Source organism: Salmo salar, chromosome ssa19 (assembly GCF_905237065.1).
Source record: "Salmo salar chromosome ssa19, Ssal_v3.1, whole genome shotgun sequence".
In the NCBI taxonomy this organism is placed as follows: Eukaryota; Metazoa; Chordata; class Actinopteri; order Salmoniformes; family Salmonidae; genus Salmo; species Salmo salar.
Genome location: NC_059460.1, coordinates 35,011,788 through 35,030,566, shown reverse-complemented (window position 1 = coordinate 35,030,566; position 18,779 = coordinate 35,011,788). Strand labels below are relative to the sequence as shown.

Sequence of the window (18,779 nt, the reverse complement as noted above, 5' to 3'; positions counted from 1 at the left end):
CTACCTGACTCCGTTGACCCATGGTGCCAGTGGGAATAAAGGGTCCGACCTAACTCTGTTGACCCATAGTACCAGGGGGAATAGAGTATCCTACCTGACTCCGTTGACCCATAGTGCCATGGGGAATAAAGGGTTCTACCTGACTCCGTTGACCCATAGTGCCAGGGGGAATAAAGGGTTCTACCTGACTCCGTTGACCCATAGTGCCAGGGGGAATAAAGGGTTCTACCTGACTCCGTTGACCCATAGTGCCAGGGGGAATAAAGGGTTCTACCTGACTCCGTTGACCCATAGTGCCAGGGGGAATAAAGGATCCTACCTGACTCCGTTGACCCATAGTGCCAGGGGGAATAAAGTATCCTACCTGACTCCGTTGACCCATAGTGCCAGGGGAGAAATCCTACCTGACTCCGTTGACCCATAGTGCCAGGGGGAATAAAGGGTTCTACCTGACTCCGTTGACCCATAGTGCCAGGGGGAATAAAGGGTTCTACCTGACTCCGTTGACCCATAGTGCCAGGCGTCCATGGATGTTCTTCTTGCCCTCAGGCTGCTGGGTGTAGCTGATACCCAGGTGATGCCAACTGCCAGGTGGGACTAGACCCTCCCCTGACTCTGCCTGGGCCAGTAGCCCCGCCTTCATCTCATCATTAGGGTCAATACACATCCTGAGGAGAGGAGACAGGGCAAATAAGTTAGTCACTCAGTCAGCTAGTCAATCAGTCAGACAGTCAATCAGTCAGCAAATCAATCAATCAAGTCAGCAAATCAGTCAATCAACCAGCCAGCCAGTCAGCCAGCCAGTCAGTCAAATGTATCACATCGGCCTCCTTTGCTGCCCACCTGAAAGTGAATACTCCAGTGGAGAGGTCAGCCCAGACCTGCAGCATCATAGCTTTGGAGCCCATGGAGAGAACGTGCATCAGGCTCTCCACCACCACCCTCTGCCCATCCGGGGTGGCCCCCAGGTTTGGCTCCAACGTAGGAGCCTTCCCCTCCTCTGGAGGGCAGAGAAAAACATACAAATCCATCCACATTTCAATAGAAAGATAATAGAAGCTGTGATTACTTCTGTTAACCTGTTAGGGCTAGGGGGCAGTATTGACACGGCCGGATAAAAAACGTACCCGATTTAATCTGGTTACTACACCTGCCCAGTAACTAGAATATGCATATAATTATTGGCTTTCGATAGAAAACACCCTAAAGTTTCTAAAACTGTTTGAATGGTGTCTGTGAGTATAACAGAACTCATATGGCAGGCCAAAACCTGAGAAGATTCCATGCAGGAAGTGGCCTGTCTGACAAGTTGTTGTTCATCTTGGCTCTTTTTATTGAAGACTGAGGATCTTTGCTATAACGTGACACTTCCTACGGCTCCCATAGGCTCTCAGAGCCCGGGAAAAAGCTGAATGATATCGAGGCAGCCTCTGGCTGAAACACATTATCGCGTTTGGCAAGTGGCGGATCAGAGTACTATGGGCTTAGGCGCGTGCACGAGTCGACCCCGTGCTTTATTTTCTTTCCTCTTTTTACCTAAACGCAGATTCCCGGTCGGAATATTATCGCTTTTTTACGCGAAAAATGGCATAAAAATTGATTTTAAACAGCGGTTGACATGCTTCGAAGTACGGTAATGGAATATTTTAAAAAAAATTGTCACGAAATGCGCCATGCTCGTCACCCTTATTTACCCTTTCGGATAGTGTCTTGAACGCACGAACAAAACGCCGCTATTTTGATATAACAATGGATTATTTGGGACCAAACCAACATTTGTTATTGAAGTAGAAGTCCTGGGAGTGCATTCTGACGAAGAACAGCAAAGGTAATAACATTTTTCTTATAGTAAATCTGACTTTGGTGAGTGCTAAACTTGCTGGGTGTCTAAATAGCTAGCCCTGTGATGCCGGGCTATCTACTGAGAATATTGCAAAATGTGCTTTCACCGAAAAGCTATTTTAAAATCGGACATATCGAGTGCATAGAGGAGTTCTGTATCTATAATTCTTAAAATAATTGTTATGTTTTTTGTGAACGTTTATTGTGAGTAATTTAGTAAAATCACCGGCAGTGTTCGGTGGGAATGCTAGTCACATGCTAGTCACATGCTAATGTAAAAAGATGGTTTTTGATATAAATATGAACTTGATTGAACAAAACATGCATGTATTGTATAACATAATGTCCTAGGGTTGTCATCTGATGAAGATCATCAAAGGTTAGTGCTGCATTTAGCTGTGGTTTGGGTTTATGTGACATTATATGCTAGCTTGAAAAATAGGTGTCTGATTATTTCTGGCTGGGTACTCTGCTGACATAATCTAATGTTTTGCTTTCGTTGTAAAGCCTTTTTGAAATCGGACAGTGTGGTTAGATTAACGAGATTCTTGTCTTTAAAATTGTGTAAAATAGTCATATGTTTGAAAAATTGAAGTTTTTGCATTTTTGAGGTATTTGAATATCGCGCCACGGGATTACACTGGCTGTTGAGTAGGTGGGACGCAAGCGTCCCACCTAGCCCATAGAGGTTAAACTGATCCAACAGAAGGATTACTTTATCCTATCCCAGGTATTTCTTAAAGAGGTGGGGTTTCAGGTGTCTCCGGAAGGTGGTGATTGACTCCGCATGTAAATCCGTAACGTAGCTAACTTTAGGATTACCCAAACCCAGTAATCTGATTACTTTCCATTACTTTTAGATTACTCCCAAACCCAGTAATCTGGTTACTTTTAGATTACTCCCAAACCCAGTAATCTCATTACTTTCAGATTACTTCCCCTTCAAGAGGGATTAGAAGGGGCCTCCCGAGTGGCGCAGCGGTCTAAGACACTGCATCAATGGTCTGTTGTGTGATGTGTAATTGTCCTGTCGTTCCAGTGGTCTGTTGTGTGATGTGTAATTGTCCTGTCGTTCCAGTGGGCTGTTGTGTAATTGTCCTGTCGTTCCAGTGGGCTGTTGTGTAATTGTCCTGTCGTTTCAGTGGTCTGTTGTGTAATTGTCATGTCGTTCCAGTGGTCTGTTGTGTGATGTGTAATTGTCCTGTCGTTTCAGTGGTCTGTTGTGTGATGTGTAATTGTCCTGTCGTTCCAGTGGTCTGTTGTGTGATGTGTAATTGTCCTGTCGTTCCAGTGGTCTGTTGTGTGACGTGTAATTGTCCTGTCATTCCAGTGGTCTGTTGTGTGATGGTTGTGAACATGATGGCGTTTTATCAGACTTCAGTGTCCACAGCATCAGGAACACCTTCCTAATGTTGAGTTGTACCCCTTTTTCATGAATAGCATACCACTCAAAAATGCTAACCTCCCCTGTTATTGTAATGGTGAGAGGTTAGCATGTCTTGGGGGTATGATATAAAATGCTAACCTCCCCTGTTATTGTAATGGTGAGAGGTTAGCATGTCTTGGGGTTATGATATAAAATGCTAACCTCCCCTGTTATTGTAACGGTGAGAGGTTAGCATGTCTTGGGGGTATGATATAAAATGCTAACCTCCCTTGTTATTGTAATGGTGAGATGTTAGCATGTCTTGGGGTATGATATAAAAGGCTAAACTCCCCTGTTATCATAATGGTGAGAGGTTACCATGTCTTGGGGTTATGATCTTTGTGCCTCTGTAATCATATCTCAAAAGGTAAAATACATGTGGCCTGTGATGTCATAAACCTTCATTGTATTTCATTGTGTGCTCCTACCTTTCTCTGCATGTCCCTCTCCCTCTTCATCCTCAGTCACCTTTATCCAGACAGAGGCAGAGAACCCAGAGGCCATGTGTGGCCAGCAGTTCTGCCCCACCAGAGGGAGGTGTAACGGGGCAACGTGCCACGGAGAGGTCCTTAGATGTCCTGGTTCCTCTCTTCCATCCCCCTCCCTACGTCCCGGGGACAGCTTCCCCCCCTTCCACAGCATCCCGACCCCCTTCCCCCCCGCCCCCCCATTTTGTCGGGAGCCAGGGGAGGTACCGCCAGGGAAGGACGCGCCGCCGAGGATCATAGGATAGGAGAGGAAGTAGAGAGGTTCCATGTCGACGTTGGCCTGGACGATCTGGAGGACGCCTTTCAGTAGGATGTCCTGGGGGAGAGGGGATGTTACAACAGTGTGTGTGAAAACTCTACAACCTACTCCATAACCTAAACCACCTGCTATTACCCATCCACAGACGGCCCGTCCACAGCCCTAAATCTACAGGGGAAAACGTACAGGGACATGGAGTAGAAAGGCTAACAAACACACACTGTGGTCAGTGCTGTTTAAGACGTTTTAATGAGCACGGCCTTATTTCTATTACAGCATATTGGATGACTGTCGTTCATATTCCATTCACCCAGTTCAATGTAACAGTGATGGGTTTAGGATACTGTTATTCATATTCACCCAGTTCAATGTAACAGTGATGGGTTTAGGATACTGTCATTCATATTCACCCAGTTCAATGTAACAGTGATGGGTTTAGGATACTGTCATTCATATTCACCCAGTTCAATGTAACAGTGATGGGTTTAGGATACTGTCATTCATATTCACCCAGTTCAATGTAACAGTGATGGGTTTAGGATACTGTCATTCATATTCACCCAGTTCAATGTAACAGTGATGGGTCTAATGTTCCCCTGTACCCATCGTGAGGTTGCTACAACATAGCCTACAAATTAACGTTGATAACGTAGGTGCACATAGGTTGACAGAAATTTGAGTAGTCGAGGTGACAGACAGTGACACATTCAATAGCACCTTGCACACTCTTTCCTGCATCTAGCTGTGTTGGACAGCTTTAACTAGCACTGAAGTCAATGTACCCAGAGGGAGACGGAAAATTGTTTAAATCCAGCTTCACCATGAGGCTACCCTACAGAGGGGCTACCCCCTACAGAGTGCTGTTGAGGCTACCCCCTACAGAGTGCTGTTGAGGCTACCCCCTACAGAGTGCTGTTGAGGCTACCCCCTACAGAGTGCTGTTGAGGCTACCCCCTACAGAGTGCTGTTGAGGCTACCCCCTACAGAGTGATGTTGAGGCTACCCTGCAGAGTGCTGTTGAGGCTACCCTGCAGAGTGCTGTTGTGGCTACCCTACAGAGTGCTGTTGAGGCTACCCTACAGAGGGGCTACCCTACAGAGTGCTGCTGAGGCTACCCTAGCGAGGGGCTACTCTGCAAAGTGCTGTTGAGGCTACCCTACAGAGTGCTGTTGAGGCTACCCTACAGAGGGGCTATCCTACAGAGTGCTGTTGAGGCTACTGTTGACCTTTTCAAAACAGTGTAATTTAATCAGTTACTTGGTTATATGTGAATATATTTAGTATAGGTTTATTTAAAATGTCAAACTTTTTTTAAATGTTTCACCATCTGTATTTTTATGAAATTCACTGAGGAAGATAGACATCTCCTTCCTCGTCTGAGGAGCCTCCACACACACACGACCCAGCTGGGTGATTCATATCCATACGATCAAACAAAAAAGGTGGAGGATATTGAAACAGGGGACATGCGTCATACTGACAACTTCGGTTAAAAATAACTGTGTGTGCATGCCGAACCCAAAGGAAAACAGGGCTTACAGGACAGTAGTTCCAAGAAGACCTGAGGAGCTGTTTGAACTGAGCCAGCAGCCAGATATCAATTAACAAAAATCTGTTTCATATCAAATCTCATTAACTTCGTCACAAACACAGTTTCCCCACGTAGAAAAGCTGCAGTGAAATGCTAGCTCCCTCAACAGCAGTACAATAACCTATATCTTTAGTAACTAGAATGCTGGCTCCCTCAACAGCAGTACAATAATCTCTATCTATAGTAACTAGCATGCTAGCTCCCTCAACAGCAGTGCAATAACCTATATCTATAGTAACTAGCATGCTAGCTCCCTCAACAGCAGTACAATAACCTATATCTATAGTAACTAGCATGCTAGCTCCCTCAACAACAGTACAATAACCTATATCTATAGTAACTAGCATGCTAGCTCCCTCAACAGCAGTACAATAACCTATATCTATAGTAACTAGCATGCTGGCTCCCTCAACAGCAGTACAATAACATATATCTATAGTAACTAGCATGCTAGCTCCCTCAACAGCAGTGCAATAACCTATATCTATAGTAACTAGCATGCTGGCTCCCTCAACAGCAGTACAATAACCTATATCTATAGTAACTAGCATGCTGGCTCCCTCAACAGCAGTACAATAACCTATATCTATAGTAACTAGCATGCTGGCTCCCTCAACAGCAGTACAATCATCTATATCTATAGTAACTAGCATGCTAGCTCCCTCAACAGCAGTACAATAACCTATATCTATAGTAACTAGCATGCTGGCTCCCTCAACAGCAGTACAATAACCTATATCTATAGTAACTAGCATGCTGGCTCCCTCAACAGCAGTACAATAATCTATATCTATAGTAACTAGCATGCTAGCTCCCTCAACAGCAATACAATAATCTATATCTATAGTAACTAGCATGCTAGCTCCCTCAACAGCAGTACAATAATCTATATTATCATGTCCATACTGTATAAACAGACAGACTACCTAAAACCCCCTTCATGTCCATTTGTTTTTTAACAGACTACCTAAAACCAAGAGGCTTTTAAACAGCTTCTACCCCCAAGCCATAAGACTCCTGAACAGCTAATCAAAGGGCTACCCAGACCCCTCTTTTACGCTGCTGCTACTCTGTTTATTATCTATGCATAGTCACTTTAACTCTACCTACATGTACATATTACCTCAATTACCTTGACTAACCGGTGCCCCCGCACATTGACTCTGTACCGGTACCCCCCTGTATATAGCCTCCACATTGACTCGGTACCTGTACCCCCTGTATATAGCCTCCACATTGACTCTGTACCGGTACCCCCTGTATATAGCCTCCACATTGACTCTGTACCGGTACCCCCTGTATATAGCCTCCACATTGACTCTGTACCGGTAACCCCTGTATATAGGCTCCACATTGACTCTGTACCGGTACCCCCTGTATATAGGCTCCACATTGACTCTGTACCGGTAACACCCTGTATATAGGCTCCACATTGACTCTGTACCGTAACACCCTGTATATAGCCTCCACATTGACTCTGTACCGGTACCCCCTGTATATAGCCTCCACATTGACTCTGTACCGGTACCCCCTGTATATAGCCTCGCTATTGCTATTTTACTGCTGCTGCTTAATTACTTGTTACTTTTATTAAAAAAATTTACTTAACACTTATTTGTATTTTTTTCTTAACTTCATAAAGCATTGTTGGTTAAGGGCTTGTAAGTAAGCATTTCACTGTAAGGTTGTAAGGTTTTCACCTGTTGTATTCGGCGCAGGTGACAAATACAATTTTATTTATATATGATAGTGATAATTGGTTGTTACTCACAGTGGGCGGATTCTTCTCCTGGAAGAGGCGGATCAACAGGGCCAGTTCCTCGGCTGTGATTCGTTGGCTCATCATGGCAACCAGCAGTTCCACCAGTACCGTCTGGCAGTCTTCATAGCTGGAATCTGATTGTGACAGAATGCTCTGGAAAGAAGTCAGAATGGTCTTTACCGCTCCCTGTAAGCAGTAGAAGAGAAAGGGTTAACCACAGTATTAGATGTGGGAGGAAGACACGAGACAGATGGATAGATGACCCAGTCTCTCCTGGTTCCTGGACAACTGATCACTTGCAACAAACAACAACATTCAGATTCAGTTTTGTCTTTATCCAGGCCATGAAAAAGAGTGGCGCCTTGTAGTCAGTGCAGGTAGTGGTATAGGGGATGAGAGGTAGACAGCAGGTATAATAACCTGATGGTACAGCAGAGCAGCGTTGCGGGGGTTGGCCCTCACGGCCCCCAGGAGGCTGTGAAACACGTGACCCAACACGTCCAGATCAGGTGACCCTGAGGCCAGCAGCTGGAGCTCCATCAGGCAGATCTCTGGGAAGAGAAGAACGCCACGGCCCCCTCTGCCGGGGGACTTCGCCCCGAACGCAACCGCTCCACCCAGCCCGGCCCCCGCAGAATCCACCTTTACACCTGTTAGAGGAAGAGCAGAGACAGACAGACATGAAGACATGAGACATGACACACACAATACGTTTACGTGTCACAGAACTATACCTTATGTATCCACAGAAGACTGTACACACCCACCCACACACCCTTCATGTCCATACTGTATAAACCTCTAACAGACAGACTACCTAAACCCCCTTCATGTCTATACTGTATAAACCTCTAACAGACTATCTAAACCCCACTAAAGTCATGGTGTATTGTTGTTCTGCTCTTCCGGCATCTCTAGCTCAGCCTTTTACATCAGCCCCTTACCTCCAGCCCTCAGCCTCCAGCCCTCAGCCCCCTGCCTCCTCCCCTTACCTCCAGCCCTCAGCCCCCTGCCTCCTTCCCTCAGCCCCCTGCCTCCTTCCCTTGCCTCCAGCCCCCAGCCTCCAGCCCTCAGCCCCCTGCCTCCTTCCCTTGCCTCCAGCCCTCAGTCCCCTGCCTCCTTCCCTTGCCTCCAGCCCTCAGTCCCCTGCCTCCTTCCCTTGCCTCCAGCCCTCAGCCCCCTTCCCTTGCATCCAGCCCTCAGCCCCCTGCCTCCTTCCCTTGCCTCCAGCCCTCAGCCCCCTGCCTCCTTTCCTTGCCTCCAGCCCTCAGTCCCCTGCCTCCAGCCCTCAGTCCCCTGCCTCCAGCCCTCAGTCCCCTGCCTCCAGCCCTCAGTCCCCTGCCTCCAGCCCTCAGTCCCCTGCCTCCAGCCCTCAGACCCCTGCCTCCAGCCCTCAGACCCCTGCCTCCTTCCCTTGCCTCCAGCCCTCAGTCTCCTGCCTCCTTCCCTTGCCTCCAGCCCCCTTGCCTCCAGCCCTCAGTCCCCTGCCTCATAAAAATGAGTTAGTCACAGAGCTGCTGGGCTCACTGCAGGCTGGGAGGGAGTCCCCTAGTGATTTACAGCAGACACGTTCAAAAGGCTCTCACTAACACACAACCTTCTGGAAGATTCCGGAGATCCACCCTCTCTCTCCTTTCCTCCTTCCCTTGCCTCCAGCCCTCAGCCCCCTGCCTCCTTCCCTTGCCTCCAGCCCTCAGTCCCCTGCCTCCTCCCCTTACCTCCAGCCCTCAGTCCCCTGCCTCCTTTCCTTTCCTCCTTCCCTTGCCTCCAGCCCTCAGTCCCCTGCCTCCTCCCCTTACCTCCAGCCCTCAGTCCCCTGCCTCCTTCCCTTTCCTCCTTCCCTTGCCTCCAGCCCTCAGTCCCCTGCCTCCTCCCCTTACCTCCAGCCCTCAGTCCCCTGCCTCCTTCCCTTTCCTCCAGCCCTTGCCTCCAGCCCTCAGTCGCCTGCCTCCAGCCCTCAGTCCCCCGCCTCCAGCCCTCAGTCCCCCGCCTCCAGCCCCTCAGTCCCCCGCCTCCAGCCCTCAGTCCCCCGCCTCCAGCCCTCAGTCCCCCGCCTCCAGCCCTCAGTCCCCCGCCTCCAGCCCTCAGTCCCCCGCCTCCAGCCCTCAGTCCCCCGCCTCCAGCCCTCAGTCCCCTGCCTCCAGCCCTCAGTCCCCTGCCTCATAAAAATGAGTTAGTCACAGAGCTGCTGGGCTCACTGCAGGCTGGGAGGGAGTCCCCTAGTGATTTACAGCAGACACGTTCAAAAGGCTCTCACTAACACACAACCTTCTGGAAGATTCCGGAGATCCACCCTCTCTCTCCTTTCCTCCTTCCCTTGCCTCCAGCCCTCAGCCCCCTGCCTCCTTCCCTTGCCTCCAGCCCTCAGTCCCCTGCCTCCTCCCCTTACCTCCAGCCCTCAGTCCCCTGCCTCCTTCCCTTTCCTCCAGCCCTTGCCTCCAGCCCTCAGTCCCCTGCCTCCAGCCCTCAGTCCCCTGCCTCCAGCCCTCAGTCCCCTGCCTCCAGCCCTCAGTCCCCTGCCTTCTTCCCTTTCCTCCTTCCAATGCCTCCAGCCCTCAGTCCCCTGCCTCATAAAAATGAGTTAGTCACAGAGCTGCTGGGCTCACTGCAGGCTGGGAGGGAGTCCCCTAGTGATTTACAGCAGACCAGCTCAAAAGGCTCTCACTAACACACAACCTTCTGGAAGATTCCGGAGATCCATCCTCTCTCTCCTTTCCTCCTTCCCTTGCCTCCAGCCCTCAGTCCCCTGCCTCCAGCCCTCAGTCCCCTGCCTCCAGCCCTCAGTCCCCTGCCTCCAGCCCTCAGTCCCCTGCCTCCAGCCCTCAGTCCCCTGCCTCCAGCCCTCAGTCCCCTGCCTCCAGCCCTCAGTCCCCTGCCTCCAGCCCTCAGTCCCCTGCCTCCAGCCCTGTCTCCCCCCTCCAGCCATCAGTCCCCTGCCTCCTTCCCTTGCCTCCAGCCCTCAGTCCCCTGCCTCCTTCCCTTTCCTCCAGCCCTTGCCTCCAGCCCTCAGTCCCCTGCCTCCAGCCCTCAGTCCCCTGCCTCCAGCCCTCAGTCCCCTGCCTTCTTCCCTTTCCTCCTTCCCTTGCCTCCAGCCCTCAGTCCCCTGCCTCATAAAAATGAGTTAGTCACAGAGCTGCTGGGCTCACTGCAGGCTGGGAGGGAGTCCCTTAGTGATTTACAGCAGACCAGCTCAAAAGGCTCTCACTAACACACAACCTTCTGGAAGATTCCGGAGATCCATCCTCTCTCTCCTTTCCTCCTTCCCTTGCCTCCAGCCCTCAGTCCCCTGCCTCCAGCCCTCAGTCCCCTGCCTCCAGCCCTCAGTCCCCTGCCTCCAGCCCTCAGTCCCCTGCCTCCAGCCCTCAGTCCCCTGCCTCCAGCCCTCAGTCCCCTGCCTCCAGCCCTCAGTCCCCTGCCTCCAGCCCTCAGTCCCCTGCCTCCAGCCCTCAGTCCCCTGCCTCCAGCCCTCAGTCCCCTGCCTCCAGCCCTCAGTCCCCTGCCTCCAGCCCTCTGCCTCCAGCCCTGTCTCCCCCCTCCAGCCATCAGTCCCCTGCCTCCTTCCCTTGCCTCCAGCCCTCAGTCCCCTGCCTCCTTCCCTTTCCTCCAGCCCTCAGTCCCCTGCTTCATAAAAATGAGTTAGTCACAGAGCTGCTGGGCTCACTGCAGGCTGGGAGGGAGTCCCCTAGTGATTTACAGCAGACCAGCTCAAAAGGCTCTCACTAACACACAACCTTCTGGAAGATTCCAGAGATCCACCCTCTCTCTCCTTTCATCATCCCCTGTTTCCCTCCCACAGTTTCGCCATTCCTGTTACACCAATACAGAGGCAATCCCCTGGACACAGAACCTCATTAGCTCCACTGTTTATATACACTGCATATGTATTCACAAAGCCTTTGGAAAGTATTCAAACCCCTTGACTTTTTCCACATTTTGTTAAGTTACAGCCTTATTCTAAAATTGATTCAATATATTTTTCCCTAATCAATCTACACACAATAACCCATAATGACAAAGCAAAAACAGGTTGTTTTAGAAATGTTTGCTAATTTATAATAAATAAAAAAACTGAAGTATCACATTTACATACAGCGGCAACAAACAGTATGTGAACCCTTCGGAATTATGTGGATTTCTGCATGAATTGGTCATCAAATTAGATCTGATCTTCATCTAAGTCACAACAACAGACAAACACAGTCTGCTTAAACTAATAACACACAAATGATTGTATTTTTCTAGTCTGAGTTGAATACCCCTGAGGTACAACAGAAAAGCAGCAGGCTGGCAACCTCGTAGGGTCAGAGTTTAATATCTGATAAACTGTGTACGCCACCAATACACTTCAATGTGTGTGTGTGTATGGTGTGTGTGTGTGATATGGTGTGTGTGTGAGATATGGTGTGTGTGTGATATGGTTTGTGTGTGTGTAATATGGTGTGTGTGATATAGTGTGTGTGTGTGTGTGTGAGATATGGTTTGTGTGTGTGAGAGAGATATGGTGTATGTGTATATGAGCGTGCCTATGTGTGTGTATGTAGGTGTGTGATATGGTGTGTGTGATATGGTGTGTGTGTGTGTAGGTGTGTGAGATATGGTGCGTGTGTGTGTATGAGCATATCTATGTGTGTCTGTGTGATATGAGCGTGTCTGTCTGTGTGTGTGATATAGCGTATGTGTGTGTGTGTTGTGTCTGTATGTGTGTGTCTGTGTGTGTATCTATGTTCATCCGTGTGTGTGTGTGTGTGTGTGTGTGTGTGTGTGTGTGTAATACTACAGTATATGAGTCACAAGGGTGCTCCCATGAGGCCGTGCTGCTGCTGTGACGTAAGGACTCAACAAAGACTGGATTCTGAACAGAAAGAGAGAGACCGTCACCATGACAAAGAGATGCTCAGTCTGCTGTCTGTCATGCCACACACACACAGCAATAGTCACGACGCTACATTATGTCAACACAGGGGTTGTGTTCATTAAAAATCCGGTACTCCGTTTTCTAAACGTTTTGAAACAGTAGGACAAGTACAGAATCAGATGTTTCGTGCCTCGTGAACACGACCCAGGCCAGCTGTGACACTTTGGTCTGAGAGTTGTTGGCTGTTTATTAATGAGCTTGTTTCGTGCTACTGATGTTTCTGACTCTGAGGCTTCACAAGCGTCTTGCTAGGACGTTACTGACACACATCGGTCAGTGATGTTCAGTCTCTGTCATACTACACACCATGACACGGTCACCGTGGAGCAAGAATAGGTCGACACAGGGCCATGAAGGTCCACTGTCCACGGTACTACTGTGTCTGAGTCAAACTCACAGGCTACAGAACTATTTAAACAGGATAGAGGCTTCACAAACCTTTTGTTAAGAAGCAACTGAGGGGAAACTCTGGCCTGATGACGGATCACCACAGTGTGGTCTCGAAGTTTCCCAGAGGTTATTAATCATTAAGACTACTAGACCAACTCTGGAACCACATTCTAATGTATCAACTCCACAAAGAACAACAGATACAACAGCTAAAGACAGAGCGCAAGGAGAACTCCAATGCTATATGCTGTCAACCTTCTTTCCCCAGGGCCCCCCCAGCCCCACAGTATTCCAGGGGTTCCAACCTCCCCCCCACAGTAGTCCAGGGGTTCCAACCTCCCCCCCACAGTAGTCCAGGGGTTCCAACCTCCCCCCACAGTAGTCCAGGGGTTCCAACCTCCCCCCCACAGTAGTCCAGGGTTCCAACCTCCCCCACAGTAGTCCAGGGGTTCCAACCTCCCCCCACAGTAGTCCAGGGGTTCCAACCTCCCCCCACAGTAGTCCAGGGGTTCCAACCTCCCCCCCACAGTAGTCCAGGGGTTCCAACCTCCCCCCACAGTAGTCCAGGGGTTCCAACCTCCCCCCCCACAGTAGTCCAGGGGTTCCAACCTCCCCCCACAGTAGTCCAGGGGTTCCAACCTCCCCCCCACAGTAGTCCAGCGGTTCCAACCTCCCCCCCACAGTAGTCCAGGGGTTCCAACCTCCCCCCCACAGTAGTCCAGGGGTTCCAACCTCCCCCCCACAGTAGTCCAGGGGTTCCAACCTCCCCCCCACAGTAGTCCAGGGGTTCCAACCTCCCCCCCACAGTAGTCCAGGGGTTCCAACCTCCCCCCCACAGTAGTCCAGGGGTTCCAACCTCCCCCCCCACAGTAGTCCAGGGGTTCCAACCTCCCCCCACAGTAGTCCAGGGGTTCCAACCTCCCCCCACAGTAGTCCAGGGGTTCCAACCTCCCCCCACAGTAGTCCAGGGGTTCCAACCTCCCCCCCACAGTAGTCCAGGGGTTCCAACCTCCCCCCCACAGTAGTCCAGGGGTTCCAACCTCCCCCCCACAGTAGTCCAGGGGTTCCAACCTCCCCCCCACAGTAGTCCAGGGGTTCCAACCTCCCCCCCACAGTAGTCCAGGGGTTCCAACCTCCCCCCCACAGTAGTCCAGGGGGTTCCAACCTCCCCCCCACAGTAGTCCAGGGGTTCCAACCTCCCCCCCACAGTAGTCCAGGGGTTCCAACCTCCCCCACACAGTAGTCCAGGGGTTCCAACCGCCCCCCACACAGTAGTCCAGGGGTTCCAACCGCCCCCCCTCCACAGTAGTCCAGGGGTTCTAACCTCCTCTCCCTCCCCACACAGTAGTCCAGGGGTTCTAACCTCCTCTTCCCTCCCCCACAGTAGTCCAGGGGTCCCAACCTCCTCTCCCTCCCCCACAGTAGTCCAGGGGTCCCAACCTCCTCTCCCTCCCCCACAGTAGTCCAGGGGTTCCAACCCCCCACAGTAGTCCAGGGGTTCCAACCTCCCCCCCACAGTAGTCCAGGGGTTCCAACCTCCCCCCCCACAGTAGTCCAGGGGTTCCAACCTCCCCCCACAGTAGTCCAGGGGTTCCAACCTCCCCCCACAGTAGTCCAGGGGTTCCAACCTCCCCCCACAGTAGTCCAGGGGTTCCAACCTCCCCCCCACAGTAGTCCAGGGGTTCCAACCTCCCCCCCACAGTAGTCCAGGGGTTCCAACCTCCCCCCCACAGTAGTCCAGGGGTTCCAACCTCCCCCCCACAGTAGTCCAGGGGTTCCAACCTCCCCCCACAGTAGTCCAGGGGTTCCAACCTCCCCCCCACAGTAGTCCAGGGGTTCCAACCTCCCCCCCACAGTAGTCCAGGGGTTCCAACCTCCCCCCCACAGTAGTCCAGGGGTTCCAACCTCCCCCCCCACAGTAGTCCAGGGGTTCCAACCTCCCCCCCACACGCTCTGAATTTACCGACAGACAATCTGTCAACGCTCTGAACTTACCGACAGACAATCTGTCAACGCTCTGAACTTACCGACAGACAATCTGTCAACGCTCTAAACTTACCAACGACCCAGAGTGCACTCTGACACTGAATGCAGGCGAGCTGCAGAAGGACGAGGAGGCTACAATTCCCCATCAATTATCAGTGCAATTTTGAGAGGGTTTATCTAATGTTCCCTCATTAGATTTCAGCTCATCTTGCTCTGTGCAAGTGTGTGTGTGTACGTGCCACTGTGTGTGTGTGTCTGTGTGTGTGTGTGTGTACGTGCCACTCTGTGTGTGTGTGTGTGTGTGTGTGTGTGTGTGTGTGTGTGTGTGTGTGTGTGTGTGTGTGTGCGTGTGTGCACGTGACATTGTTTACTACCGGCCACCGTGTTTGTGTGTGTTAGGCCCTCTTACCTTCTTCCTGCTTGGCCATGTCCTCTGGGTTGCTCTCGCTGTCTGCCTCGTATCCCTCCTCCTCCCCCAGCGCTGGAACCTCACCACAACCCTGCACCTCGTCTTCCTCCTCAGCCTCAGATAGATCCCCCGCCGGGACCACACTCTCCACACACACTGCTAACTTCTACAGAGGGAGAGAGAGACGGAGTGAGTAGAGAGAGAGAGAAATAGGGGGAGAGAGGGAGAGATAGTAGAGGGAGAAAGAGAGAGTGAGAGAGAGTACAGGGAGAGTGAGAAAGGGAGAGGGAGAGACGGTGAGGAGAGGGAGAGAGAGGTAGAGTGAGTAGAGAGAGTAGAGGAAGAGTGAGAGAGAGAGGGAGAGAGTAGAATAGAGAGTAAAGGGAGAGTAGAGAGAGAATATAGAGAGAGAATATAGAGAGTAGAGAGGGAGAGAAGAGAGGGAGAGAAGAGAGGGTAGAGGGAGAGAAGAGAGGGTAGAGGGAGAGAAGAGAGGGTAGAGTGAGAGAAGAGGGTAGAGAGTAGAGGGAGAGAGTAGCGGGAGTAGAGGGAGAGAGTAGCGGGAGTAGAGGGAGAGAGTAGCGGGAGTAGAGGGAGAGAGTAGCGGGAGTAGAGGGAGAGAGTAGCGGGAGTAGAGGGAGAGAGTATCGGGAGTAGAGGGAGAGAGTAGCGGGAGTAGAGGGAGAGAGTAGCGCGAGTAGAGGGAGAGAGAGAGTAGCGCGAGTAGAGGGAGAGAGTAGCGCGAGTAGAGGGAGAGAGAGAGTAGCGCGAGTAGAGGGAGAGAGAGAGTAGCGGGAGTAGAGGGAGAGAGAGAGTAGCGGGAGTAGAGGGAGAGTAGAGGGAGAGAGAGAGTAGAAGGAGAGAGTAGCGGGAGTAGAGGGAGAGAGAGAGTAGCGGGAGTAGAGGGAGAGAGTAGAGGGAGAGAGAGAGTAGAAGGAGAGAGTAGCGGGAGTAGAGGGAGAGAGTAGAGGGAGAGAGAGAGTAGAAGGAGAGAGTAGCGGGAGTAGAGGGAGAGAGAGAGTAGAGGGAGTAGAGGGAGAGAGTGAGTAGAAGGAGAGAGTAGCGGGAGTAGAGGGAGAGAGAGAGTAGAGGGAGAGAGTAGCGGGAGTAGAGGGAGAGAGAGAGTAGCGGGAGTAGAGGGAGAGAGTAGAGGGAGAGAGAGAGGAAGGAGAGAGTAGCGGGAGTAGAGGGAGAGAGAGAGCGGGAGTAGAGGGAGAGAGTAGAGGGAGAGAGAGAGAAGGAGAGAGTAGCGGGAGTAGAGGGAGAGAGAGAGTAGAGGGAGAGAGTAGCGGGAGTAGAGGGAGAGAGAGAGTAGAGGGAGAGAGTAGCGGGAGTAGAGGGAGAGAGAGAGTAGCGCGAGTAGAGGGAGAGAGAGAGTAGCGGGAGTAGAGGGAGAGAGAGAGTAGCGGGAGTAGAGGGAGAGAGAGAGTAGCGGGAGTAGAGGGAGAGAGAGAGTAGCGGGAGTAGAGGGAGAGAGTAGAGGGAGAGAGAGAGTAGAAGGAGAGAGTAGCGGGAGTAGAGGGAGAGAGAGAGTAGAGGGAGAGAGTAGCGGGAGTAGAGGGAGAGAGAGTAGAGAGGGAGAGAAGAAGTTTCTCCAAGTCAGATATAGTTGTCTCTGGTTAACTCCACCACCAGAGGCTGAAGAGTAACATGAAAGAACACGGTAGAGAGGCTGTGCTAAAGCTAGGCTAATACAGTCAAACCTTTCTTACCCATGTTCCAGTACGGTCAGGGTTCTCTGTGGAATTTACTCATTCCCCATCAGTCACGTCAAAAATTACAAATCTAAAAACTTTTATTCAAGCAACACTCTTAATGTCTGTACTGTTAACAGAAGGGGAAACAAAAAGGTTTTCAAGAAACAGCCCAATAAAAAAATAAAATAAAAAGAGATTTCAGGTCATAAGACCTGCCTGTATCAGCTGACGAGCTAGACCACCCTGAGGGGGTGTTTGCCTGCTGAACACACACACACACACACACACACACACACACACACACACACACACACACAGACACACACACACACACACACACACACAGAGAGAGGAAGGACCTATTAGCTAACTGTTCATCATTTGTATGACTGACGGTAACAGTACTCTGACATAGACGGCCTTCTAGATTTCAGGTGCTTGAGTTAATAAAGACTACATATCCTTCCATTCCATCATAACACTAAACCTGGAACAGTTACCTAGTCCACTATATTACAGAGTTAGTAGGTTAACTCATCAGTTACCTAGTCCACTATATTACAGAGTTAGTAGGTTAACTCATCAGTTACCTAGTCCAATATATTACAGAGTTAGTAGGTTAACTCATCAGTTACCTAGTCCACTATATTACAGAGTTAGTTGGTTAACTCATTAAGGACAGTTACCTAGACCACTATATTACAGAGTTAGTAGGTTAACTCATTAAGGACAGTTACCTAGACCACTATATTACAGAGTTAGTAGGTTAACTCATTAAGGACAGTTACCTAGACCACTATATTACAGAGTTAGTAGGTTAACTCATTAAGGACAGTTACCTAGACCACTATATTACAGAGTTAGTAGGTGAACTCATTAAGGACAGTTACCTAGACCACTATATTACAGAGTTAGTAGGTTAACTCATTAAGGACAGTTACCTAGACCACTATATTACAGAGTTAGTAGGTTAACTCATTAAGGACAGTTACCTAGACCACTATATTACAGAGTTAGTAGGTTAACTCATTAAGGACAGTTACCTAGACCACTATATTACAGAGTTAGTAGGTTAACTCATTAAGGACAGTTACCTAGACCACTATATTACAGAGTTAGTAGGTTAACTCATTAAGGACAGTTACCTAGACCACTATATTACAGAGTTAGTAGGTTAACTCATTAAGGACAGTTACCTAGACCACTATATTACAGAGTTAGTAGGTTAACTCATTAAGGACAGTTACCTAGCCTACTATATTACAGAGTTAAAGGTTAACTCATATTTCAGGTTTCTGGAAATTATTAACTTCTTCAACGTTACAGCAAAATGTACATTTCTGTCTAAACAGACAGGCGTAAATATGGCCATAAACAATAACTAGTAATGCTGGATAGTTCTAGAAAGGTCTGGATCTCACCTTTCTGGTACCAGTAGTTCTACATTGGAGGGCACACACTCAAGTACACAGCACACATATGATGAACGTATGACCTATTCAATAGATAAATAAATAAACCGTATAACCTATTAAATAGATAAATAAATAAACTGTATGACCTATTCAATAGATAAATAAATAAACCGTATAACCCATTAAATAGATAAATAAACCGTATAACCCATTAAATAGATAAATAAACCGTAAGACCTATTCAATAGATAAATAAACCGTATAACCTATTCAACAGATAAATAAATAAACAGTATGACCTATTCAATAGGAAAACCGTATGACCTATTCAATAGTGCTTGAAACGATCTGACAGGCTTTCTAAATATAGTAACAATTACTACAAGATTGAACCTTTCTTTTATAACTGTAAAATAAATGATATTATTTAGTGACAGTGCAATGATTTAGTGTGTTTTCATGTTGAGAGCTCTACATTAGGCTGAGAATATCACAGTGAGATGACACTAGTATTGCTGAAATCGCTAGACTGCCCCCTTTAATATGCCGCCTCGCAGGCTGGGCTCCGTCGCTCAGAGGGACTGTAAATCAATTATTAT

At 49.5% G+C, this 18,779-nt stretch overlaps 1 protein-coding gene across 3 annotated transcripts in view; it reads right to left on the bottom strand.

Moving 5' to 3' along the window:
- The window catches only part of lyst (lysosomal trafficking regulator), a 220,625-nt gene that overhangs the window by 117,242 nt on the left and 84,604 nt on the right, over positions 1-18,779 (bottom strand). For all 3 annotated transcript variants that reach the window (XM_045702248.1, XM_045702249.1, XM_045702250.1), the window contains 6 exons: positions 15,069-15,234; positions 7,789-8,018; positions 7,378-7,554; positions 3,697-4,072; positions 844-1,000; positions 495-668 (listed from right to left, as the gene is read on the bottom strand). In XM_045702248.1, coding sequence (XP_045558204.1) covers positions 495-668; positions 844-1,000; positions 3,697-4,072; positions 7,378-7,554; positions 7,789-8,018; positions 15,069-15,234 — 1,280 coding nt within the window. The remainder of the gene's footprint in view (positions 1-494; positions 669-843; positions 1,001-3,696; positions 4,073-7,377; positions 7,555-7,788; positions 8,019-15,068; positions 15,235-18,779) is intronic.